General features: G+C 37.8%; 1 protein-coding gene across 1 annotated transcript; it reads right to left on the bottom strand.

Annotated features, from left to right (window-relative positions):
* Positions 1-6: 6 nt before the first annotated feature.
* LOC131811276 (glutamate decarboxylase 1-like) lies at positions 7-26,870 on the bottom strand (the record flags this gene model as incomplete). The annotated part of the gene is given in 14 exon segments (XM_059139634.1): positions 7-84; positions 86-181; positions 2,360-2,449; positions 4,062-4,169; positions 9,344-9,493; positions 14,275-14,353; positions 14,456-14,520; positions 15,399-15,515; positions 16,025-16,079; positions 18,654-18,733; positions 20,391-20,506; positions 21,023-21,135; positions 24,012-24,102; positions 26,624-26,870. Coding segments are annotated over 14 exon segments (1,485 nt in total), but the record flags the coding sequence as incomplete, so codon positions are not given.
* Between the last annotated feature and the right edge of the window lie 870 nt (positions 26,871-27,740).

The raw sequence follows: 27,740 nt of genomic DNA on the forward strand, positions 1-27,740 counted from the left end.
GAAGTCTCATAAATCCTTTCCAAGTCTTTCAATTTCATCAATAAGATAGTCAACATCTGCTCGTCTCGTGGCAGGGTTAGAAAAAAACCATTCGAAAAAAATTTACCTTGTCCCCACATGGCTGGTAGTTTATCATAGTTGTGCCGGCCTCTACCATCTGTGCTTTAATCTTCAGAGCAATCTGTGTGTAAATGTAAATATTATTAGAAGGTAATTTTACAAGTACATGCTCTCCCACATTCTAGATGGCTTACATAACTATAATTAGTTCAGAGTAAATAGCAGGCAATTTAAAACTATCAGGGATAATTTTTTTTTAAAGATTTTATTTATTTATTTGACAGACAGAGATCACAAGTAGGCAGAGAGGCAGGCAGAGAGAGAGTAAGGGAAGCAGGCTCTCAGCTGAGCAGAGAGCCCGATGCAGGGCTTGATCCCAGGACCCTGGGATCGTAACCTGAGCCGAAGGCAGAGGCTTTAACCCACTGAGCCACCCAGGTGCCCCAATCAGGAATAATTTTTAAGAAGAGGCTTAGTATAGGGAAAAAAAAAATACACCCAGCATGTTCTATATTCATACTGCTGCTCTCATTACTTCATGATTCACAATGACCAAACACTTAAAATAATATAAATGTGCTAGAATGCATTAAAGAAGGTTTTATGACATTTTGCTTGCATTTATATGGCAATTCAAATAGAAGGATCTGAGAAAGATGTGAGAAGAAACAGGAAATGGGAAAAAATAGTGTATTTTGGTATTGTCACTTTCATTATTTGAGTTATTGTATTACATGTTGAATTTTTCTACAAGGTCACTATTTTGCAGCAAAAACATAGTTACTTTGTAAATTTCACAGGAACAAATTCCGTCTGCGTAACTGTCCTACACGGCTCTTCCAACAACAGCACACGTGTGAGACCCGATCGCATTAGTGATCTTGGGTTATTATTAGAGGGCAAAGTGGCACTAGGGCTTGGGAAAGCCAGAGGAGGGTATTCTAGAACTCTCCAATTTGCCCCTCTTCTCAAAACTTCAGCTTCTGCACACAGTTCACTTTTAAAATGCCGCAGATGCTATTCATGACTTAACTTCCCATAAGTCTGACGTAATGGCTGTGTAGAAGCAAATATATCTACTTATCACCGTTATAGTTGGACATTTATGTAGTCAGGACCAAATAATGTAGTCAAGACAAATGTAGTGTCCTTCCCTACGGAATATTATAGTTAACCAAGATGATCATAAAATAATAGATATCAGTATAGCTTGCAATATTGTATGGAATTGTGTCACGGTCTTCCCTTTGCCTTCCATCCAGGAACATGCCCCGAAGAGAGACAGCTCTCTGGCAAGTGAGCGGTGCGCACCTCGGGGGCCAGCTTGCCAGTCTGCATACACAGGCTCTCAGCCAGTGGTCACTGCCCTCACGGAAGATCACGCGTACAGATTTAGAAAACTGTGAAGGGTTTCACTAAAAACTTTCCTCAAAGCATAAAATAATTAAACAAGTGGTATCAGGAGAAGCAAACAGCCAAAAAAACAATCTTTATTTTCACTTAGAACTTCCAAGCCCAGTACAATTTTGATGACAGAAGAAGCAGAAGGTCTTAAACACCCAAATCAATAGTTTGTGTTCGGTGTATGGGGGCCAACATATGACCCAACATAAGTGGTCATGACTTTGGCATAACTCAAAGTAAAATGTCTATCCATGGTGCATGCTTAAGGTTGGTTAAGAACTTACAATAAATATATGCGATAATTACATACACCGGTGGTGATCCTCTTTATTTTAACATATATAATTAAGGTAAAAATGAAATATCCCCCATTGTTATTCATTATTCTCTAATAAAATCTCACATTCTTGCTCAGATGGTCTTTTGATGAGTATTTCAAATTTTGTAACACTTCTCCAACTACCTCTTCTGTTGCTGTTCAGTATTATGATTATTTATATTCTTGTCTTCTCTCCTACTAAGCTTTCTTGGCCAACCGAGGATTCTGGGTTGTTCTGGCCAACTGGGATTCTGTCTAATTCATTTCATACCTCTAACTCCTACTGGAACATCTGATATATATTAACTGATGAATAGATTAAGCAAAGAGTAGGAAACACAGCATATTGAATATCAAGCACTCAGTAAATATTTTTCAATTATATAAGTTATGACTGGATTAATTTGCAAAATTAATGACATGTTGAGATCGAGCGCATCTCTATACAAGTATTAAATTAATGGCTTGGGACCACATGAATACCACATACTAGCCAATCAAACTAACATATAGACACGTTATTTAAAAGGCAATATTAAAATTAAAAATAACACACACACACACACATACATTTACCTTTTGGAGTTCTTGATCTCTTTCAGAATCTTTTGGGATATGTTTAAGTCTTGGTGGAAAATACCAAAAGCAGACATTGGTGAGCTCAGGCTAAATCAAACATAAAAATTATATAAATATCGTTAAAACCATTAAGGATGGTTTTAACCACTTAATTCCTTAAGTATTTCAGAGGTATTTTAATGAATTTCATTATTAATATATTTAAAAATAGTTTTTAAGGACCTAATATATGTCGGACTCTAGACACAGAGACAACAAAAATGGTCACTGTCCTCATAGAGTGCTCAGTTTGTCACAGGCTCTTTCTGTCTTTCTCAAAAACCTCTCCTACCACAATTGATTTTCCTCTCCAGCCAGGTCATCCTCGGTGTGCTCTGGTCTGCCAGTTCTCTCCGAGATCATCAACCACCCACTCCATGACCATTCCTCAAAATATTTTACACAATAATGCTAGTTCCAGTTTCACATTTGAGAAAGGTTTTTTTGGATTGAAATATGGATAATGGATTAGAGAAGAGAACAAGCAAAGAGGGAAGAATATTAGATATTAGGATATTAGGCTCTGATTGTAAGTCAGGAAGGAATGGAGAAGACTTCACTAAAGCAGTGGCTGTGGGTAGAGATAGGAGGGTTTACATTTTCAAAATCTTCGACAGAAATAATTAAGCTCTCTCTGTTAGCTTTTCAAGATGAATTCAAATTTTCTGGTTTCAGTGACTGGGTGTCTTTCACATAGATAAAAAATGTAAGAGAACTTTACCTAAATTTGAGCTCATTCCAGAGAGGAAAACAAACTAGTAGAGGATGTATAGTATTAAACAAAACAAAACAAAACAAACAACAGCGTTTTGGGAACCTGAGTGGCTCAAATGGTTGAGCATCTGATCCTTGACTTCAACTCAGGTCTTGATCTCAGGGTTGTGAGATCCAGCCCCATGTGGGGTCCTACTGGAGCCTGATTAAGATTCTTTCTCTCTTTTTTTCCTTCCTCTCTCTCTCTCTCTCTAGAAAAATTTAAAAATTAAATTAAATTAAAAAAACCCAGACTCCTTTACTTCTAGTTTCCACTTAAGACTGCAAGAGAGTCACAAAAATTAAGACAATAATATAGTCAGAGGAAGACAATTTCAAAGACAGACAAAGTCCTTTTTTTTCCCTAACAGTTGTTCTTATTAAAATGGTTTCATGCCATTGGATGGTTGAGTGGGCCTTGGAGAGGAAAATGGACATAATTCTGGCAAAAAATCTCAATTTTTTCCTTAATATCTACTTAATGGCTTAATAATGATCTACCAAAGATTATCATAATTTGAAGTCCACCTTCTCCTATGACCTACTGTCCAGAAACCCAGCTGCATATTATAACACATGAGAAAAAAGCCAGAAACAATTAAATTACTCTTATTCTGTGCCAGAGAAATCAGAAAAGCAAATACAACCAAACGGTTTAAATTGTCTTAAAAATGAAAATATTGAGAATAATTATCAAATAAAAGTCTTTTGGACCCTTGACTTATAAGACATAAAACTTAAATGAAACAGGTTTTAAAACCTAAATGGTATGCATTTGGATAAGATAAAATATTTACGATAATTGCTAAGTATACTTTTAAAATTATCTCATGTAAGAATCAGGTAAAAATACTTAGAGAACAAAATATAAATCCAGTAAATTATTAAAGAAAAAAGACAACCTTACCTCTGCATCAAACACAAGCTTAAAGTTATCTTTTTTCTTCAAAACCTTATAGAAGTATTTTGCAAGTTCCATGTATCTGTTGATCTGTGCCTCGAAGCCACGGGGTCCCTATAAGGAAAACAAAATCAAAGTGTCCATTCAAAATCAAGTCCCTTTAAATTACATTGAAAAAGTTCCTGAAATTGATTACAGCTATTTAAATGTACATTTCAATAAGTAAATAAATAAATAAATGTACTTGATTCATAATGTGATTATTACCCTACTCCTGGTAGGTGTTCTCCATGATCACTTCATTTTTATCGCCAGCTCCTCATCCCACTTTGATCCCTACTGTCTGGGAACTTCAGGCCAGTTACTTAGCCTTCCATGCCCCAGTGTCTAGATCTACATGTTTGCTAAATATTTTGACATGTAGTTTTCATCTGTCTAGTATGTAGAGGAAATTTTTAAAAATTACATATTCTGTTACAACAGTGGAGGAAATCCTACAAAGAAAGCCCTTTGCATACTTGCCAGCAGAATGTATTTCAAAATTAATGACTGTTGAGCTTCTGCTACCTCACAGGCATGTAGTTCAGCGCTTGATACACTTGGTTAAATTTACTTTTAGAAGAACCCTAGGAGGTGCACAGCTGAGGCACAGAATTGTCCAGTGTGTCTCCATCCACCTTCTTCCTTTTGATTTCTGCTTGTCTCATGGTACTAAGCACCACAAAAGGGTGACGTTCCCACTTATGTTTTCCTCTGAGAACTTCTCTCTGAATCTCAGACTTTAATATTCAACTGCTTATTCAAATCTCCACTGAAATGACTAATAAACACCTCAGAATGACATGTCCGAGAATCAACTCCTGATCTTTCTACACAAACTTGTTTCTCCCACAGTCTTTCCAATGTCAATAATGTATTAAGTTGATCCTCTAGTTGCTAAAGCCCAAAACTTTAAAGCTCTTGTATCCTTGATCTGCTTTTTCTCCTAGTCCACATATAACATTTTGGTAAATTTCATCAGGTTTACCTTCAAAATGTAATTAGAATCTAATATACCTTAACCTGCCGCTGCCGGCCCAGTCGGTCTCTCCCCCATTATTGAGATTGCTTCCCAACTGATTTCTTTGCGTCTGTGCACACACCTACAGCCCAAGCTGAGGATATGCATTCATGGTTATTCTGGCTTTACAATCATATGAAATGGTAGAACACATAAGCCTTGATCATCAGAGCTGGCTTCATGGGTATACAACCTGCACAGTCACACAGGCCCTATACTCAGAAGGGTTTTGTGCTTAATTTATTTCTCTGCCATTGCTGTTCTGAAATTCTTTAAAATTTTGTCTTGGGCTTGTGTTTGTAGGTAGAGTAAGGAAAATGTCCTTAATGAGACCATGGACCATGCATGTGAGCTGAGGAGATACACGCAATTTCCATGACCTGACACCCTAGTCGCACACAGCTTTTGCCATGTTCAATGAAAGATAATTCTACCAGCCCAGTGCTGTATGGAGCTCCGTGACTCTCAGTGAAAGTACAGGTGAACACAACTGAGCCATCAGGGATGCTAAGAGCCCTAAGAGACCACACTTCAGGGGCGCCTGGGTGGCTCAGTCAGTGGGGCAGCTAGCTGTCTTCGTCTCGGGTCATGGTCCCATGGTCTTGGGATCAAGCCCCACGTGGGGCTCTCTGCTCAGTGGTGAGCCTGTTTCTCCCTCTCCCTCTGCCTGCCTCTCTGCCTACTTGTGTTCTCTCTGTCAAATAAATAAATAAAATCTAAAAAAAAAAAAAAAGAAAGAAAGAAAGAAAGGAAAGAAACCACACTTCATGCTCAAACCAGACCTTGTTTCCAATAGACTTTGTTCCCTTCACTCCTTATCCTTTTCAATGCCTTCAGTGTCTTTCTCCACAGGAAATATACATGTATAGTTTGTGTAATATGTATAATAGGTATGTTTTACTTATACAACATATAATATATGTAAAAAATGTAATTATATGAATATGTAGTTAGAACCAACTCTCAAAATTTTGCAGAAACATTTGGAAAAGGCATTGTTAGATCTGAAATGCTTAAGAATAGGAATGACTCACTATCAATGGACTCATTTCTTGTGATAACCACGTTTCATCTGATATGCCAGAAATTCTTGAGGACAGTCTGGTTTTCTGGGGAAGCTATAAACAGTTAAGAAGGGAAGGAGAAAAGTTAACAGAAATTTATTGATGAAGAATGTTCCCACTTTTGATTCTGAGTAAATGAGGCCGAGGATCACCGAAGTGATCACTGTATGGTTGACTTCTCTCCAGGACTTGTGCATATAGAGCTTTCGGTGGCATTCATGCCACTGAAAAATAATCAAGGTGTGTGTCCATATTATGAATGCATCTTTAAGCTCTGTGAAAAGAAATCCATAAAAGCTGAATATTAAAGGCAATAGCACTTGTAATTTAAGTTTTATTGGTCCCTCTTAGCCCATGTTCTCCAAAAAGCAGACATCGTGACGAGATTAAAGGTACCAGGATTTTATTGGTGGCAGTACCTGAGAGGAAGAGTAGGAGGAGCTGGTTAGACTGTGCAGAAGTCGGGCCCTAAGTGAAGGGGAAAGGGATGCTAAGTGGGGGGAGCTCGCTAGACTACCATGAAGTCTGAGGAAAATTCAGAAAGGCCACTGGGGAGGCCTCACAGCAAGTCAGCCGTCAGCAGAGACTTATGCCCCTCGGGAAGGGGAATGCCTTAGCATCCCTGACAAGCTCAGTCACTGGCTGGGAGAAAACTCCAGGAAACAGCTCCTGGGCAAACATAATTATGAATTTAAGAGAAGCAGATGGGGCTTTTGGACAATTAAACTCCCTATAGCATTCTCATGGCCAAAACAGATTCATTTTATGAATCCAAAACCAGTCCAACTCATGGAGAGAAATTGATGTAAAAGGAAGCTTTTGTGTTATATTTGCTTTTGCATATATAGTTAATGTTTGTAGCATCTTATATTATTATATGATTTTCTCCTTATTTTTATAACCTATCAGAGTATGTTATAGGAAATATGAATTTCATTAACAATGGCTCCTCTTTCTGCCACCAATGAAGAATTCATTGCATAATTAGAGCAAAGAAGGACAAAACAGAATTTTTCAAACTTGCAAGTCAACTCTCTTTCCAACCTGCCGTGGATATTTCCTGAAGTTGATTTCCAGAGTGAGAAGTGGTTTTTTCATGGGAAAAGCATTTCCATTCCAGTGTATACTGAGTTTTTATGTAATCATCTGCGCCCACTGAAAGGGTAATAAAATCTTTATCTCCCCAGGAGTCAAATACTTTTCATGCTGGGGTAGAATGGGATAGAGACTTCCTTTTCTCCACCAAAAGAAGATTCCTGAGCATTCAGGACGTTAACAGGAGCTCTCTCTCCTTCCCTCCCTCTCTCTCAGCATGGGTGTGCCAGCTCATGTACAAGATTCCAGTTTCCTAATTGCAGGTCTCTGCCTATGGTAGAAATCTCCTTTGCACACTTAGATGTGCCACGGCCTTGCCGTGTTGTCCAGAGGGGCACCGGGGTGTGGGAAATTGACACTGAGATATTCTCTAAGTAAATAGTTGATCTTCCTCTGATTCAGAAAACTGTGTTTACAGGAATGATGAAGTACATAAATATAGAAACTAAGTATTCATTGGTCATATCTGCTTTGTAGAAGGCCAGACAAGGTGGCCCAAGTACACAATTCTCTGATGGTCTGGCTTAATCCAGGCCAACCGTGCTCATCTGTACCTTTTGAACCACAGGTGACAGGCCATTAGCAGGTAATAGAACCAGTTAAGTGGGTCATACCAGCTTTTCTTTCAAAGAGAAAGAGTAGGATAAAAAATATTAGAGAATTTCACATTATAAGGTATTTTCTTGAAACTTCTGTTTTAATTATGTGTGTGTATACAATTATTGGGCCACAACATAAAATGTATTTCTTACTGTGGATTGCATTAACAAGGTTAAATGCCACTCCTTTGTTGTATAAAGGTACAGATGAACTATATGATCCTTTTCATAATCCCTTATATACATAATTTCCTTTTTAAATATTTTGGTACATATTGAGCAGTTGCTAGTTCAAAGATAAACCTGTTGGCCAGTATCTAGGGGTATATACTCGTTTAAGGTAAGTCAAGGTATATGCTGTGACTGACAGCTAAGCTTTGGCAGAACCAGCAACATCTTATAGAATTCAGGAGGCCCAGGAGAATATTTACATAAATAAAATCTATACAGCATCAGACTGAGGAGTATTTGGATTTTCCAGTGTCTGAGCGAGCTACACAAAATTTTGGGCTTCATGTTTTCAAAAATTTGAACTTAGAATAAAGGAAGTTCTAACAAAATTTCCGAAGTGGATATCTAAAAATCTTCAGAAAAAGAACTTAGAGAATGCCTATCTTCAAATATTGAAAATTATCAGTGAACCTCCAAGACGAACTAACGCCTGATTGTCTTCCCGAGTAACTAATGATCTTGTATGAGAGTGCAAACTATACATTAGGTCACTGCTGGGCGACTTCTGTGAAAAGAGGTGCCTCTGGTTTTGTGCTAATAGATTTCTAACAACAACAACAACAACAACAACTACAAAAAAGACTTCAACTTAAACAGCAGCATTGGTAATACATTATATATGGCGTTAGCTCATTTCAGAACTTTCTGCACAGAACCCAGTGTCCATCTTTCTATGGAGGACTGGGAATGGAGTGATAGAAAGAGCTTCTCAAAGCATGCCAACTGTTTCAGTGAAAACTTACAAATAAGGCGCAGGCGAAGGGTACAGAACATGTCCTGCTATGGTCATAATCTTCGGAGAGACCATCTGCTGACCTTGACTCCAAGGCAGACTGCACACCTATGTAATAAGTAAGGGTTCACGTCTGAGAATCTATGTTGACTTCAAGTCTACCTGACTATTAACAATTCCAACGAGTAGGAGGGAAAAATCTTTTTTTTTAAAAAGTTGCAGACAAGTTTATATTCTTAACAGATTTTTATTCCTCCAGTTCGGTAGAGTATATAGTGACAGTGGAACATGCCAATTTTTTTTCCACCTCAGTTAGAAATTAGACCTGAGAAGCCAACTTGTCATCTGTAATTAGAAATACAGAGGTTTCCTTGAGAGATGTTTAGGAAAATAAGGAGGCTAAAGCTTTGGAAAAGACGCCCAAACAGAACTCTAAAAATAATGGAATAGTCTAAACTCTTTACCCAAATGAAGAGGACCTAACAAAAGGGACGACAAACTCCTACCTTTGCTTTCCATATTAACCACAGCTTAAAGACATCAACATGTCGGCCTCACTGAATGGTTTTATCTCCAGCATCGAAGTCCACATTGTAGAGTTTATCTGGCTGGAAAAGATAGCCAGCTCGCATCTGGTTGCATGCTTCCAGAAGATCCTAAAGAAGGAATAATATATCTATATGCAGGTTATATACATTTCAACAAGAAACCACCACTATTTATTTCAATTAACCTAGCATTCTACTCTACCTGCACTTTTTTTTTGGGGGGGGGTTACCTTCATTTATTTTATTTTTTAAAAATTTAGGAACTTTTGTATTTTAATTCCAGTAAAGTTAACATACGGTGTTATATTTGTTTCAGGTGTGCAATGTAGTGATTGGACAATTCTGTATGTTACTCAGTACATGCACTTTTAAAGAGAATTTTGTTTATTTTATATTAAAAAAATGCTACTTTTCTAGGATTTTAGTGCATCTAGTTGTTCTTTGGGTTTATCTGGAACAACAGATTGTGGAATTGGAGTAACACGATTTCTCTATTTCTCTCTAACTTTTCTCAGAGTTCTTGAGGTTTTGCTGCTTTTTTGAAACTACTTGCTACTGTGTATTGAAGTTAATGAGAACTGAGGGCCTCGTTCACTTGCACTAAACTATCCCATGAATCAGCAGTTTGGGTTCCTGTCAGCAAAGTGCTCTGAGAGTCACAGTCGGTGGAGAATAAAGTAATCCATTCATTTAATTTTGTGCTTCTCTCGTAAAAGAAGTTGAAAGAATGGAGAAACATTTGCTTTGGATGGTTAAGAAGTAATCACTAGAGGGGCGCCTGGGTGACTCAGTGGGTTAAGTCTCTGCTTTCGGCTCAGGTCATGATCTCAGAGTCCTGGGATCGAGCCCCGCATCGGGCTCTGTTCAGTGGGGAGCCTGCTCCCCACTCTCTCTCTGCCTGCCTCTCTGCCTACTTGTGATCTCTGTCAAAGGAATAAATAAAATCTTTAAAAAAAAAAAAAAAAAAGAAGAAGTAATCACTAGAGAAAAGGTATGCTTCCCGTCCCCCAGTTAAAGAGAGGCTTTTCTCAAAGGCTGTGTTCAGAGAGAACACGACCCAGGCAAACGCACATGCGCAGATGGGGTAGTGTTTAAGTAGACATGAAGCTCTACTTTCGTACAAGAAGCAAATAACAATATATTTATTATGTGTTTATTATAACTGACCTCTTCACAACTAGTACATCATTTGAGCCTCACAGCAAACTCACAGCTGAGGTACTATTGTGTATCATTTTTGCAGACTGAGGAAATGGATACAATCAACAAGCAATTTTCAAGGTCACATAACCTAACAGTGATCGATCTGGGATCTTTCTTGGAGTTTGTGGAAGGCTAACTTCAAAGGAAAAATCTCACACTCCTTTGTTTAGGATGGGCTTGTGGATCTAGGCAAAGGGGCACAATGTAGTGGCAAGAACTGAAGTAGTTAGGGGAAAAGGAACAGAAATGATACCTTGCAAAGAGTACCTTAGTGTCTACATGTTGGGAATCCTCCTAACACGTGAAAATATTTTCTCTTTAGCCTATTTCAAACTCCTTTTTTAATGTTATGTTAGCAAGAGCTGGAGACTATTTAAAATACTTTAAAACATATAATCAGTATAGGTTTTATCTACTCTCCTGACGTGATGAGTAAGCTACAGTTAGTCATAGTTGCCCCCAACTGTCTCGCACTGTGCAGGGCCATGGGGTTGCGGCGAGCAAGGGTGGCCATGCCCTGCCCCACTGACCTTACAAATATGGCATATGAACCAAATATGGCATACGTGGATGTGAAATTGTACCCAGGATAAATGTTAGGAAGGAATTTCACAGTATTGGGATATTCTGCTCTAAGGGTCAAGGATTTCAATTCGTCTGAAGGTCTAGGAAGGCTTCCAGCGAAAAGTCATTTTCGAGTTCAGTAGGAGCTAAACGAGGAAGATGCTGGGGGAAGGTGTGGGCGACAAAGTGCAGGTCATGATCAGGTCATGATCTCAGGGGCCTGCCATCACCCCTGGATAGGTAGGAGGAGAAACTCCTGCCAAGGTCACAGGGGCCGAGCTGCATGGCTCCCTCGTGGAAGTGAGAGCAGGTCAAGGGTTATCAAGGGCAGAAAGCAAAAGGAAGCACGAGATGAATGGGAGAGTGGAGAAGGGCACGGGGCTGTACCTCCCAGGCCTTGGAGGCCGCGTCGGGGATTTCAATCCCCATCCTAAAAGCAATGAGGAGCCACGGAATGGGTTTCAGTTTTGCATTATGAAAAGGCCCTTCTGGATGAAAGAGATTGACGTGATTAGCACTTCGTTTCAAAAACACATGGCACTTCCTTTCCCTTACACGATTACATAAAAGAAATTGAAAATTAGTTTTAATTGTATTTTATGTAGAGTTACAGCAAAATATATATACTTACAGTGCCTTTTGAGCATCAGAAAATACATTAATATTGAATATACGTGGTTTAAGTGGCTCATTAAGGCATGAGTCAAAATGGTCTAATGTGAAACCTTAGGCACTCAGATCGTTTAATAGATAAGAATCAAATGCTTCTCTTAATTTAAGGATACACCACAATAGGCTTATTTTCCAGAGATGACCTTAAAAATAGTGAAAGCTTTAATAGTTTGGGGATCCTGTTCTCCCTCCACTGACAATCTATCTGTCTTTAGGAAAAAATAAGAAGGAGTATAAAACAAGAAAACAGAAACTGAACTTATTTGAGGAACACATGATATGTGGTATGAGAATAAAATGTACTATTTCAATATACTCATTATGGGTGAAGAAATCAGGGAAGATGGCCCAACATTTGTTTTTGAGTCCTAAACATAAAGGTATCAGAAATCTGAACGTTGAGGACAGACCTGTCAGCAACAGGAAGAGGGAGCAAACTCCGAAGCTTCTTCAAGAAAACAAATGTAGTCAAACTGTCATTTCTGGGTATGGGACACACAGGAACAGACAGGAAGGAGTAGCTTATTAACCTGCAGGCTTCAAACACAAGGCAGCCGCCCTTTTATTGATGGGATATGGAAAGACTATGGCTGCCATGTGGCCAACTTCACAGTCTGAAGCAGAACTCAAAGTGCCAGCCTGCACTTCTGAGAAAGAACAAAGAGGCAAAAGAAGAGGCAAAGTGGTTGGGGCGCCTGGGTGACTCAGGTGGTTAAGCTTTTGCCCTCTGCTCAGGTCATGATCTCAGGGTCCTGCGATCAAGTCCCGCATGGGGCTCCTTATTTATCAGGGAGCCTGCTTCTCCCTCTGTCCACTCTGCCTGCTGCTCCCCCAGCTTGTGCTCTCTCTCTGAGAAATAAATAAAATCTTAAGAAAAAAAAAAAAAGAAGAGACAAAGTGGGCACTGAGTACTCAAGAGTGAGTTTCTTAAATTCCACACAGAAGTGAGATCATATGGTATTTATCTTTCTCTCACTGCCTTACTTTGCTGAAACAAGATGCCATCTAGCTCCATTCATGTTGTTGCAAAAGGCAAAATTTCATTCTTTTTTAAGGCTGAGAGAGAGAGGTAAATCAAGGGACACACTCAACTACAGAGGACAAACTGATGGTCCTCAGAGGGGACAGATGGGCAACACAGGTGATGGGGATTAAGGAGGGCACTTGGGATGAGCACCGGGTGTTGCATAAACATATTGAAGCCCTATATTGTACACTGTATGTTAACTAACTGGAATTTAAATACTTTTTAAAAATAAATTAAAATAATTTTTTAAAAACAGACTGAGGACTGCCTTAAAGTTAATGCAGTTTCCTTTAAAAGAACACAGACACTTTATTTTTACATCCAAAGTCTTTGGATTGCTGGTGAGTAGGAAAGAAAACAAAGCTATAAATGATACTACACAAGACGAATTTACATTTCTGACAATGACATGGAGATAAGAATTCCTAAGCTGCATTTTATCACTGCATCCCTCCTTGGAGGAGATCATGGGCTTATCTCTTTGTGTAACATTGGGTTTAGTACTGATGGAGATAAAACACAAAAACGTATAAGGAGATAATAATTTCATACAACCCATAAATTTGTGCTATGCTAAATATATTGCAGTTACTCCTACTTATCTGCATTTAAAATGAGCGACATTTTTGGCCCTACACTGTGAAATAATAAGTGGCTCCAGTGGGCCAAACGTGATCTCTAAGAGAATTTCGTTTGTTTGTGGTGTTTTTAATAAGTGGGGCATGAGCGATCAGGTTTTCTGTAGACCCTATCACCACCCATTGTGTGATCCCAGATCTTATCCACACATGGAGTTAACACCTGTCCTTACACTCATTTGGTCTTGTGGCACCTAAATGGCCCAGTGACTGCTACTTAAAGATCAAGGGGGAAGGATCAGTTTAGGAGGGCAAATTGTGCTGCACTGTGCTAATTCACTGAGGCCATAATTATTTTGGTTTTAAACATTCACAATGAAGCTAGACAAGACATCCATCACCGCACTAATTAAAAATAGAAATCACTGGGTGCTTGGGTGGCTTAGTTGTTAAGCGTTTGCCTTCGGTCATGATCCCAGGATCCTGGGATTGAGCCCCACATCAGGCTCCCTGCTCTGTGGGAAGCCTGCTTCTCCCTCTCTTACTCCCCCTGCTTGTATTCCCTCTTTCACTGTCTCTCTCTCTCAAAAAAAAAAAAAAAAAAAAATAAGTGGGGTGCCTGGATGGTTCAGTGAGTTAGGGCCTCTGCCTTCGGTTCGGGTCATGATCCCGGGGTCATGGGATCATGGGATCGAGCCCCGCATCGGGCTCTCTGCTTGGCGGGGAGCCTGCTTCCCCCTTTCTCTGCCTGCCTCTCTGCCTACTTGTGATCTCTCTCTCTCTCTCTCTCTCTGTCAAATAAATAAATAAAATATATAAAAAAAAGAAAGAAAGAAATCCTTTACTTTTTCCTGGATCAGGATAGCAGAGCACTGAAGGGGGACACCCATGAGTTTATGTGGATTCCAGCTCACAGAGTTGGCCCTAGGTGATAAAATAGCTTCAATCAGCGCTCAAGGTCTAATGAAAGAGAATAGAAGTCTAAACAGGTTATTTTGTTTTCACAAGTAATGGCGCAGGTCTTACCTTTCAATGCCACTGAGTTTATGGGCGTGGTTTCTGGACAGCAACAGTCCACCTCCCCAGGCTGCCTACAGGTACCGAAGATATTCCTTGTTCTATTAATTCTTTCTTTTTAAATAGCATTGGTGACTTTTTCCCATGTTAAACTGATTTCAAAAGTTGATGAAGCTTTAATTGCTATGCTAGATAATTATAAACTTGGCTATCGTTATACTCCTTATAAGAACAATGCATTTTAAAATTTCCTCCTATGAATTCTCATTGCCTATTCGTGTCATGATAAAGCTTTATAAAGGTTTCTAATTAATTCAAACACCTTCTGTATAATTTCCAGAGACATATATAAAGGTTGGCACTAAATTTGGCAATACCACAGAAAAATTAACATCTCTACCAGATTGTATAACTTTAAATTTGTCTAACTCTTACCAAAGCTGAAGAGTTTTGCCCAAAGTCATTGTACTAAATTAATAGCATCAAAAATTTTTATTTCTTTAATAGGTATTAATTTTGAAATGTTTATTAGAGTAATGGACTAAATTTTCTTTTGATTTATTAAAGTCAGGTTTAAAGGGCAGCAGGGTGGCTCAGTTGGTTAAGCACCTGACTCTTGATTTTGGCTCAGGTCATGATCTCAGGGTCCTGAGGTTGAGCCCCACATTGGGTTCTACGCTCAGTGTGGAGTCAGCTTGAAATTCTCTTCCACTCCCTCTGCTCCTTCCCCTACTCGCACACATTGAGGAGAGGTTTGGGCTCTTTAAAAACATTGATACATTTGTAGCTCTTTCTGGGCTAATACATTAAGTCTATTTTGTTCATTATAAAAATGAGTTTCCAGAGAAAACTTCATTGGGCCTGCAATGCCAATGAAGTGATTCTAAGGACTGCTCATAGGACACATTTTTTAAAGCAGTAGTTTTGAGTCAGACTAAAGGAGGGGACTCACATCCACGTGCATCCAGAGTCCGTGCACCTCACAAATATCGGCGATGTCGTGGAGAGGGTCGAAGGCCCCAAACACTGTGGTGCCGGCTGTGGCTGTGACACAGAAAGGAGTCTGGCCCTGGTGATGACACAAACTAAGTTGTAGGCATGGCCTCGGGAGGCACAGGAATAGTCCTGTCACTTTACCACTACACTCCTGGCATCAGGAAGCTGGAAGACTTGGACACAAACCCTAAGTACCTAACAATTTCAAATATTCTGAGGTATCTCCAGGATTAGACGAAGTAGTGTAACCATAAAAGGAACTCATATCACTGCCTCTAAGTTTTAGTTATTATATTTCTCTCCAAATTTATTTTTGCAAAGTAATACCATGAAAATGGAGATGTCCAAATTCCTTTATGTAGTCCATGTCCTGATAACTTTTCATCGGATATCTGACAGAAAATTATGGAGAGAAATAGCGCAATCTTAATTATTTCATTTTAATTTTATAAGGAATTTCCTACATTTAGGGATTATCTTATTTCTCCTGGTAATTACCTTACCAGTTGTTTTCCACCAATGAAGATAGGTAAAGAAAATAAAAATGAATTTACATGTTAAGTATGGAGGTATAGAACATACCTTTGTTTTAGCTTGTAATATATTTTTCTCTAACTCAGCTGGAATCATCTTTCCCCTTAAAAATACAAATACACACTGATTTATTATGAGTATTTGAATACGCATAGCAGTTCTACCAATGAGAAGAATAAATGATACACAAGACTAAAAACTATTAGTTTTTAGTGTCTCCCTAAGGCATTTATATGTCCATAAACAGATACTGGGTAAATGTTCAGTTCCCAAAAACTAATAGTAAATATCCTGTTGAATTAAAGAATGTTTAGTGTGCTATTCAGTCATCTTAAAATTTACATTACTTAAGCTTTCTAAGAATGATGTAGAATGATAATCTTTCAAGTGATTAAATTTCAACTTATTATATTTTATGTCTAAAGACTTATTTATTTATTTATTTTTCAGAGAGAGAGAGAGAAAACATATAAGCAGGGGGAGGGGAAGAGGGAGAGAGAGAAGCAGGCTCCCTACTGAGCAGTTTAAAGTAAAAACCTCTTCTCTGGCACATACCCTCACCCTTACCCTGGCTGTAATCCTAACCTAACCCAAGATCTGAGGGGGGGGAATAAAAAGATATGGTATATATACACAATGGACTATTACGCAGCCATAAAAAAGAAAGAAATTCTGCCATTTGCAACGACGTCGATGGAGCTAGAGGGTATTATGCTAAGCAAAGTAAGTCAGTCAGAGAAAGACAAATACCATACGATTTCACTCATATGCAGAATTTAGGAAAAAAAAACAAATGAGCAAATGGGGAGAGAGGCAAACAATGAAACAGACTTTCAGCTCCAGAGAACAAACTGATGGTCACCAGACAGGAGGTGTGTGGGGGATGGGTGAAATAGGTGATGGGGATGAAGGAAAGCTCTAGTTGTGAAGAGTGCTGGTGTTGCACGGTAGTGTTGAATCACTATATTGTACACCAGTACCTAATACTACACTGTATGTTAAGTAACTGGAATTTAAATAAAAACTTAAAAAAAAATAAAGTAAAAGCCTCTTGACATCAAGGTATAAAAATCAGGTATCCAATTGGGAAGGGAGGAAAAAGGGTGGCAAATTTCAGATGGCCTTCACGCTTCTTCACAGCAAAAACCTGAGGGAAACAAGTCAAGACTCATCTACTCGATCCGGGTATCAGACTGAAACCCAGCATGCCTACTGGTGATTCACTAGAAGCATTCCCACTAACGTCAGGACGCTCACTACCATCAGTATTATAGCATTTTTCTCTGAAGAAATTATCTATTATTTAAATGTATGATAGAAAGAAAAAGAAAGAAAGGAAGGAAGGAAGGAGAAGAGAAGAACAAAGAAAAGAGAAGAAAAAAGGAAAGAGGAAAAAAACCCCTAATGGGAGTACATATGGCAGTATACCAGGAATATCTAAAATTATGTATTAAGAAGCCTATGAAAATAATAAGAATGTTGAGCAACTGGGTGCTTACAGGAGTAAATCATATTCCTATTTATATAAACAAATTGTTGTGAATAAATAATAGAATATCCCATTCATAATAATAAAAAAAATGTAAAGTATCTTGGGCAGGGGTGAGTCTCAGGAAATGTACCTAGAATACATAAAGAAAATCAAACAACTTATGACAAAGTACTGAATAATAAACTTATAAAACACATCTGCAAGAAACTTTATATTCATTTATTTTATGTTTCAGATTTTCTAAATACATAAAGTCTCCTTATAAGCCAATAACAAATAATAAACAACCAATGAAAAATGGGCAAAGCACATGAATAGACAAATCACGGTTATACACAATTTCTGGTCAGAATTTTCAATAATAAAAGTATTGTTAATATTCAGGGTTGGCACTGTAGATAAGAGCATCAATTAACTTAAAAATGTTTGAAGGGTTAAAAAAAATCTTTATGAAATTTTAAATCCAGACATCCTTTGAATCAATAATTCAGTTTCTAGGAATTCATGTGAGACATTCAAACACAGACTCTCAAATAATTTTATATAATGATATTCATTTAATCATTGTTCTTAAACACTAACATCTAGGGGGAAACACTGAAGTGTCTTTTAGAATAAGATTTCTGAATTCTGTAGCATTTATAAAGTGCAAAACTCTGAAGTAATTAAAAAAGAATAAGGTCTGCATGAATTAATGGGGTAAGATTTATAACACATATCCTAAAACCAAAAAAAAATCTACGAAAGCAAGTTATAGAATACACACAGAATTGATGTATGAGTATGTCTGATATGCATAAAAATGATCCTCAGAATATATATTATAGTTGTCATATTATTTATTTCTGAAACATGGCATTCAAGGAAAACAGAAATACACTTTTACTTTGTAGATTGCTGAAGCAGTTGAATTTTTATCTACAAATATTATATTTTTATGTGTATTTATATTACATATAATTCAATACACTTAAAATGGGAAGACAGTTCCACTTATATAAGACTATATTTAGTAAAGAAATGTTAAGAATAGGATAGGATGACTTTGATGCTTCTTTCACACTAATGGCAGTTAAAATTTATTGAAACTGGGAGAGTATTCTTGCTAAAAACTGGAATAGGAAATAGGATTTTAATTTACAAAGCATAACGATAACGATTTTTGAGACTGTGTTAGAAACATACCTTTCATCGCATTTTACTTCAATTACATTGTCAGTTCCAATACCAAGGATTGCTGCAGCTTTTTTAACTGAATAATGACCCTTGGGCAAAAATGAAAATAGAAAAGGCATTCATTTCTCTGCATTCCATGATGATTCACATGAGTGCATTTGGGAGCGTGAACATGTAGCTTTGAATGGGTTTGCGCACGCACACTTCTATATACACACGTATTGGGTCTCAAGGCATATTTCCAGACCTCATCATGACATTTGTTCAGATGAAGGAGGTTGCGACGCCCCTTTTAGAAGGCACCATCACACAACTCTTCACAAGCAGTGGGAGTTTCAGTATTCTAGTTCTCCATACACATAGAATGTCGTGTCACTCATAAATCTAGTAATAATATTCTCTAGAGATAAAATCCTCACATTTTCCAGACAGTGAAACTCTTGCATTACAAACATATATACCATATATATATACTATCCCATATATATATATATATATATATATATACATATGGTATATGTGTGTGTGTGTGTGTGTGTGTGTAGTATATAAAATATGCATTAGGCTTGGAGAAATCCATTGATTCCTCTGATACCTGTAATTCTTAATCTTGACTTTGACACCAACTTTGACTTCTTGCCTTCTAAATAACAATTTCTTTGTATCATTCTGCCTGGTGTAAATAATATCAGTAAGATGGAGGTATTAGCAGCTCAAGATCTAAACTTGGACCCGGTTATTTTTAGTTGCCAGGAAAAGACCAGATATATGAAAGAAAAAAAATAAAGAAATTTAAAACCCTAACTATGCTTCATTTCCATGGAGAATGCACCAATTAAATAGGAAAACGACTTTTTAAAATCTACATTATGGGAATTCAGCATATTTACTCCTTCTATGCAAAAACAAAACAAAACAAAAACCCATAAAAAAAACCCCAAAACATGTCAAATGACGAAAATGACATTTGTAAGCCAGCATCGTATGTTTTACAGTAAATGACACTAATCATGCAGCAGTGGTCTCCAACTTGATATATATGCCAGGTTGAGTTTGGTCATAGACGCATATTGCAAACACAGAGACATTTCAAAGAAAACCGTGTGTTTCCAGGCACTTTTACGTGGAATTCTCAAACTGGGACAACTATTACATTTTAATGTCACAAATGTTGCTGAGGTGGAAAAGAAAATGTGACCAGATTTATTAAAGGGATGAATTGATTTTTTAAAAAAGAAGCGTTGATGCTGTGCACAAGATTGGAACACAAACACAAGGAGACATCAGTGGATACATTGTCAATATCAGAAACATTTGGCTGAGGACCTAGCCTATAAATATAAGCCTTTCTCTTTAACTGATTCCTTTGATCCTCACTGGAAAAATAAAACATCAATCACATTTTTCTCTACATTCAATGATAAAGAGAATCATTAAGTCTTTAAACTTTTTGTAGCTTGATTTTTTTGTAAAGAGAACAATGCTTTATATTTATAATCCCATTTTTGTCAGTTTCTCATATTTTGAAATTAAATTTTAATCCTGAATTATCTGTATTGCTAATCTCTAGAGTCCATGTTGAATGGAGAGTGTTTTTTTTCCTAATATCAATATGCAGACCCAGACACAGAGATTACTGAATCTTTGTATTGTTAGAGTGAAGCTAATATTCTCTGACTTCCAATTACTTTACAGTTCATCCCAGAAGACTCTTAAAAGTTGGAAAAACCTAGACTTGATACTTACTTGTTCAGAAACCAATAACACGATACATGGGAGTGCGGTCATGCCTTGTCTTTTGATCTCTGGATATTGCTTATAATGGGCTAGTAATATACCGTAGAGGTTGGCTATACTTCCACCTAGGCAAGAGAAATAGTAATGTTAACCTAATTTCCAATATCAGAAATGTTTATTGAAATCATAATTTGAGAGCTTTCTGAAACGAAAATGGTGCCAAATCACCAACATTATTGTATCTTATTTTTTATTTAAAGACTTTATTTATTTACTGGAGAGAGAGCATGCACAAGTAGGGGGAATGGCAGACAAAAGGAGAAGCAGACTCCACACTGAGCAAGGAGCCCTTGCTCGATCCCAGAACCATGGGATCATGACCTGAGGAGAAGGCGGACCCTTAACAGACGAAGCCACCTAGGCATCCTGCACCAACATTATTTTAAAAATGTCTTTCCTTGGAAGTGTAGAGAAAAATGTCAAATACCACAATTCATTACTTTTGTTCATAATCTTAACTAACACAATGATGCATGAACATTTATCTCTCAAAAATAATAGTATTTGTTGAAATATATTGTGAGTGTCTCCTAGTGGATATTTTATTTAGTTTAGAGAAATGATTTCTTGCTTTTTCTTACCAGGTGCAAATACTCCGTCTGCTTCTGTTTCTTGCCAGCCAATAATTTCGTACATTTTCTTAAGAAGCATCATTTCCATGACAGTAAATACTGGAGCTATTTCATAGGTAAACCTATATTTTTTTTTATTTTTTTTTAAAGATTTTATTTATTTATTTGACAGAGAGAAATCACAAGTAGATAGAGAGGCAGGCAGAGAGAGAGAGAGAAGCAGGCTCCCCGCTGAGCAGAGAGCCCGATGCGGGACTCGATCCCAGGACCCTGAGATCATGACCTGAGCCGAAGGCAGCGGCTTAACCCACTGAGCCACCCAGGCGCCCCATAGGTAAACCTATATTACATACATAGATTTCTACTGTGAATCATATAAAAGGGAAAAGGATAGGTAAAAATCATGTGCTAGATAAGGTCATAAACAGTTTTTTTGGTATTCTACAGAAGACTGTAAAAGAAATAGTTAAAACTTATATGCTCTCAACGCCCCTTCCAGATTAAGAGTATATTAGTTCTACAAAGTTCTACAAAGACAGTCTCGTGGACTCCATTGTTTTGTGCAGTCACTGGGAATTTTGATAGTAACCCCTACATACACAATACTGTTACATCCAGAAAATGCCCAGTTTTATATGTATGTGGCCAGTTAAGAAAGAGATCTAGAGCTACAGACAATACTGTGCAGAAAATGAAATAGGTGGAAAAGCCTTTTCTCAAAATTGATTGATAATGATTTTCTACCTAAAGATTGTACTTTGGATGAGCACACCAAAAAAGGGTGAAATGCTATTATGTTTTCAGTAATAGCTCGAAGCAAGCAGAGGGTACAAGGCAAGAACAGTATGCGATTCATGAACAAGAATTCAGAAAACATGGCAACGGGGACTCTCCTTGGAGTCACACCATGAGATTAGAGTCCCTTCCACAAAAAGAAGGAGCTAAGATAAAAAAGAAAGCTATAAGCTTTTGTCTTTACACACCATATACAGTCAGCAATGAAGTACTTACCATGCATTCAGAAATCAAAGAGTTGGTTCAGTTATTTTCAAGGAATTCTTCTGTTTGTCCTCAAAACCCTTTTAAAGACCACTGTAACTGTTCTTGTATAGAGATACCAGTATTGGACACCATTTACGTGCGACTTGAGTTGCTCTCAGCTCGCTCTGTTTCTAAAGCTTCCCAACATTATTCAGGCCCAGCCACTGCTGTGACCACTTCCACTGAGACACACTCGAACCCAACAGAGACTTGCCTCCCACCTATAAGACAGGCACTGACCTCCAGCCCAGGGATTGCCATTCGTATCCAGGCATGGCAAGTCATGGAATCTTCTGGGAGTCCCAGGAATGTCCAACCATGGGGGAGTTAACATCCCACAGTGAAGTCCTTTGGCCATAAGAGACCTGGCTGAAAGTCAGTTCCTTCCCCTTGTTCCCTACAGATGGGCTGCTCTTTGAAGCAGCTGCTGACAGGAGGGCACGTATCCCAGACAATGGAACATTCGCTACTGCTTATACTAATGGTATAAGCAGGTCTATCATTGCCCTCAAGGAGCTCTTCTGCCCCGTCCCGACTCCCTTCGTCTTTCCTCAACCCTGTTCTTCAGGATGGCGTGGCCTGATAAAGTAGTTGGGCAAACACTTTTGCCCAGGGGCCCTGCACAGAGACCCAGCAGGGAAACCCACTGCCCCCGAGAATTAAGACTCTTGTTCCATGAGCCACCATGTAAGAAGCAAGCTTTATATACTGGTATTTCAACCGGCTCGTTTTCTGCCAGCACATGCCAAGCCAGCTTCAGCATCTACACACACCACCCTTCTGCTCCTATTGCCATGCCATTATTTTCAGAGACTCACTAAACTTCCCAGCACTGGAGAGGCTGGTAAGACTGGAATTTGGTTCTTCCCTGTTCCCACTGTCTCAGAGTATCCTAAGAGATCTCCATTCATTAAAAAGGAGCTCTTCCTCTCTATTTTCCTCAGTAGAGAATGATTAAGTCTCCTAACAATGGAGTAAGATTTATAAATTGAGTTTTATGGAATCATTTATAGAGCAAAGAAACATATTCTCTCTGAAGATAAAGTTATTTTAGGTAACATAGAACTCTGTGCATGTTTCAAAGGCCATAATCAAGCAATGAAAATTAAAAATAGCAGTAGCTTGTGTAAGCCATTTAGGTTTGCATTTCATACCTACAAAATGCTGATTACTACCGTGAGCCATGCATCATTAAAACCCCAATAATAACAAACAGTTAAAATAAACCTTACTTTTTCCACATCACAAAGCAGTCTCTCCTCATAAACATTTAGTTCCTGATTTTAAAGTTTAAATTCCTACCAGCTCTCTCTTTTTATTGCTGGTTAAATTATATTAACATTTGACACAGTCTGTTCCTTTCAATTTCATACCCAATCATTTCCCTGTCCTTATAACCTTGAAAAATATTGCCCTAAAATCAACTTTGCTTCAAAACACTACGGCAGTAGATCTAATTTTTATAGGACCAACAGGTTTGTTGTGGTGGCAAAGGTCAAATTTTTAAAGAATCACACTGGAGTTGGATTTTGATTTCCTTTAGAAGTTTACTTTCTTCACCTTCGATCAGATTCAGGTTCTAATTTATATTCAGGTGACTTTCCATACACGTGTGTGTGTCTTTTAGACTATTGTACACTGTGGGTTCTTTGCGGAGAGTGCTTAAATGATTCCAACCCTAGAACCAGATTCAGAGTTGGCACACCACTAACCCAGACTCATCAAGTAACCTTTACTCCTTACAAAGGTATTAAGATCTTGGAAGTTTCTAGAGCCTGTCCTGAGGACTGGATAAACCTTGAACAGTTTACCCAGGGAACATGGAGCAGCTGTTTTGCATTTCTCTCAGGGTATGGACTATTTGGTTCTGACATGGCAAGCATCATGTCCAGCAAAAATATACAATCTACATCTTTGCTCTTATTTATGCGTGTTCTGAGCCCAGAAGGATACTCACATGTTGGTATTGGCAGTGGCAGTCAGCCATTCCCCGGCAAGTCCAACCGCATGTAGCCCACTGAAGAGCTGGTTAAAATAGCGAGGATGTCCTAGACAACAGACAAAACTACAAATGAGCCACAACAAAAACACAGGACTAAAAAGCATTTCAATTTCTAGCAGTTTCTCAGTGAACAGGTATTCAGGGATCAAACACACATAAACGAATTATTTCATTCAATAAACACTATGGAGAGCCATCATAGGCAGCGACAGCGCTCAGCACAGGGAACACGGTAGCAAACAGGTGGACAGAGGCGCAGATCCTACTGACCAGTGGAAGAAAACACCCATGTGTTTCACTGCAATTGTGAAAAGTACCACAAAGGAAAAGATTGGGTTGTTGTAAGACCATAAGACCATGCCTCAGGGGCTTAAGGCGGTCAGGGGAGCAAGGAGAGACAATCGTTAGAGAGGGCTTCATGGAGGAAGTGACCTTTCTGGTAAGAGCTAAAGTTAGCTTCCAGACAGAGAGTGGAGGAGATGCATCATGGGTAGGAGAAGCAGCTTCGAGAAGTCATTGGGTTGAGGAAGATCTCCTAAGCCTGAGAAGGAGGAAGCCATCCTGGATCTAAAATAGAAAGACCCAGGCTGGGGTGTGTGAAACCGCACATGGGGAAGGTAGGGAAGGAATCACCTAAATCAAATTAAATAATTTTTTTTTTCTCTCAAAAGCTGCTTCCACATTTTTTGGACAGATATTAGAATGATATTTTGAGGATTTATATTAATAAAGAATCACCAAGCCTTGTTGCCACACTGAATATTCCATAGTCAACTCCGTTTAAATTAATTTCCTCCTTAGCGTCTTTGCACTTCTTTGATGATCTCCCCGGAGGATGAAGTCCATCCCGGCTCTCCGCAAACCTCTTTTCCCTCGCTTCCCCTCACCTGCAGCGCCCCCCTCCAAAGCACCTGCATCGTTTGTAACCTGTAGGTGCTCAGCACATGTTCATTACAGTGCAAGGAATGGAATGTCTGGCTTAGTTACCAACTGTTTCTTTCTCTTATTTACTCTTCGCTTTCTCAGCATCTTTGACTTTTCCCTCAGTGCTTGATACAGGGCAATGCAAAGGCAGGGAATGGGCCCCTAGAGACTCTTCCGCATTTGCAATGCCGAAGGAGGGAAGGGAATACAACTTGATTTACATCTGTCAGAGTGCTTTCCCATTGCCCTGCTGCTTTTCAGAACTTCTTTTGCTATTTTTATTTCTAATGAAAACTTATTTCCACTTCACATTTTCTTTATATGGTTGAACTTAGTCTTAAGAATCCTATGAGGCTTTCTTTTCGCCTTATTCAGTCATTTTTTTTTTAGTTGTAAATACACTACATGTTATAGAAATGCATAGAATAGAAAATAATACATACAGAATAGTAATTTTTATGCATAAATGTAGAGAAATTATCTACATAGTTTTGGATATTATAATTTGGATATTATAAAGATCCAAATATTTATAATAAATACATTTGGAAGGTACAACTTAAAAATGTGTTTTCATAAATAGGTAGTTTTATGTGTGTATATATACATATATACACTTTCAAAGAGTTTACAATATAAACATGATTGAAATCATATTGAGCATATTACTTTGTGGTATTTTTCTTATAATAATTAAAATTCTGTGAGAAATTCCCCATGACTTTCCTAGGACTTCAAATGGTAACATTGTATAGTATCCTCTCAAAGGATATCCAGTTTATATAAAATAAATGTCAAAATGAGTATACTTTTTTGGGGTTTTGTTATTGAAATTAATGTAGAAATGAGCATTTTTAATAGAAGTCATTTTCTCTTGGTGGCATGGTTGATCAGTTTGCTCTGAAGATTAAATATTTGTGATGGGTAAAGTTTCTGGGATGTCAAAAATACATTATTTTAAGTGTCTATTTTATGTCTATCAAATACAAAGCCAGTCATCATACACAAATGATTTCCAGTTATTAAAATATCCATGAAATATTTTACAGATCACATAATAAGAAATGGATAATAAACCCAGGGATATAGGTTGTATTTGGACCCTTTTTGTGTGTGTCTCTTTCCAAAGACTATGTTGTTTCCAATACATTATTTAGTATACAGTTAAGACTTTTAGAAAAAGAGGGCCATACAGCCTATTCGAATAGTGTTAGCTCCTGGAAGTACCATTGCTTTAATTGGCTAAGAATAAAGTTACAATAAAGTTAATCAGAAAACAATTTCTAAAATATAGGATGTATATATACATAATTATACATACATAATATTATCTCTCTATATTTTATTGATGTAAAAGGATAACCAATTGAGCATCAATAATGAATTTGACCAAATGAAATAGATAAATGAAAAGAAGTTAAGATGGTACATTTAGTTGCCCTTGCGATGAAACTCCCCAAACCAAAACTATTTCTACTTTTCTTTCTTAATTAATAAACAATTCAATGGGATAACACCAATTTGAAAGTAAACTATAAAAAGGTTTTAAATAAAAACAAACAAAACTGGACCATCGTTAACATACACATAACTTAAGACTATTCAACCCTTCTCCAGCTCAAGCTCATCTATCTGAAAATCACCTGTTTTAACACTGTACTTTAAGGTATCTGTACAGTCAACAAGTAACTGCTCCAAAGATTCAGGGTGGTCAGACAGTTCCAAGTTAAACCCATCCAAACCTTCAAGAAGTTGATGAGGATGATGGAAGTCCAGTATTCTACTCTTAACATCAAAACTTTTTTTGATGTAATGCAGAAGAATGTTTACCACTTGTAGCAAAAAACATTTTGTTAAATCTTTACCGTCCTTGGATGGCAACAAATCTAGAGAGAAAAAAAGAGAGAAACAGCCAGGTCAGTGACTAGAGTACCAAAGAAAATCACCATGGGAATAGAGTTTTGATAATTGGCAATTAAAGATACTAAAAGTCCATGTCAAATAACAAGTAACATTTGTCCAAATCTTACTTATAATCTTCATTCAAAGTCCCACTGGATAACAATTTTCACACACAGACACACACACACACACAGCCATTTTAGATTAATGCCATTAGAGTAACTGAACCTTCTAGATCCCCCAGGTGGAACCTTATTATATTGTGTTGTCAAAAAATGAGCTGCTCATTGTACGTTTAGAAGTAAATTAAAGCATAGAGGGGCGCCTGGGTGGCTCAGTGGGTTAAGCAGCCGATTCTTGATTTCAGCTCTTGTCATGATCTCAGGGTTGTGAGATCGAGCCTGGTGACGGGCTCTGTGCTGGCTGTGGAGCCTGCTTGAGATTTCTCTCTCTTTCTCTCCCTCCATCTGTCCCTCTCTGCACCTGCTCTTTCTCTCTCTCTCTCTCTCAAAAAAAAAAAAAAAAAAAAAAAAGTTATAGCATCAAAACTTAAGGATATTACAGTTGCTTCAATAAATATGTAGATGACAAAAAAGAATGAAACAAATAGCATTTGTTATGGACACCCATACCTGAAGCATAAGCATTTGATAAATTAGTCATTACATTCTCAGTCTGAGCATCTTCTGTCACATTTTTCTCAGTTGATTGAAAAGTAGGACCAGACTTTTTTCTCATCTGTTCCTTATCTAAGTTAGAGAAGGAAGTGTTTTGTGATTATTAAAGCATGCTCATAATATGTATTTAGTGCTTTTATCTGTAAATAGATGCTTTCAAGAAACTTATAATCACTGAATT

Source organism: Mustela lutreola, chromosome 11 (genome assembly GCF_030435805.1).
Source record: "Mustela lutreola isolate mMusLut2 chromosome 11, mMusLut2.pri, whole genome shotgun sequence".
NCBI classification, from domain to species: Eukaryota; Metazoa; Chordata; class Mammalia; order Carnivora; family Mustelidae; genus Mustela; species Mustela lutreola.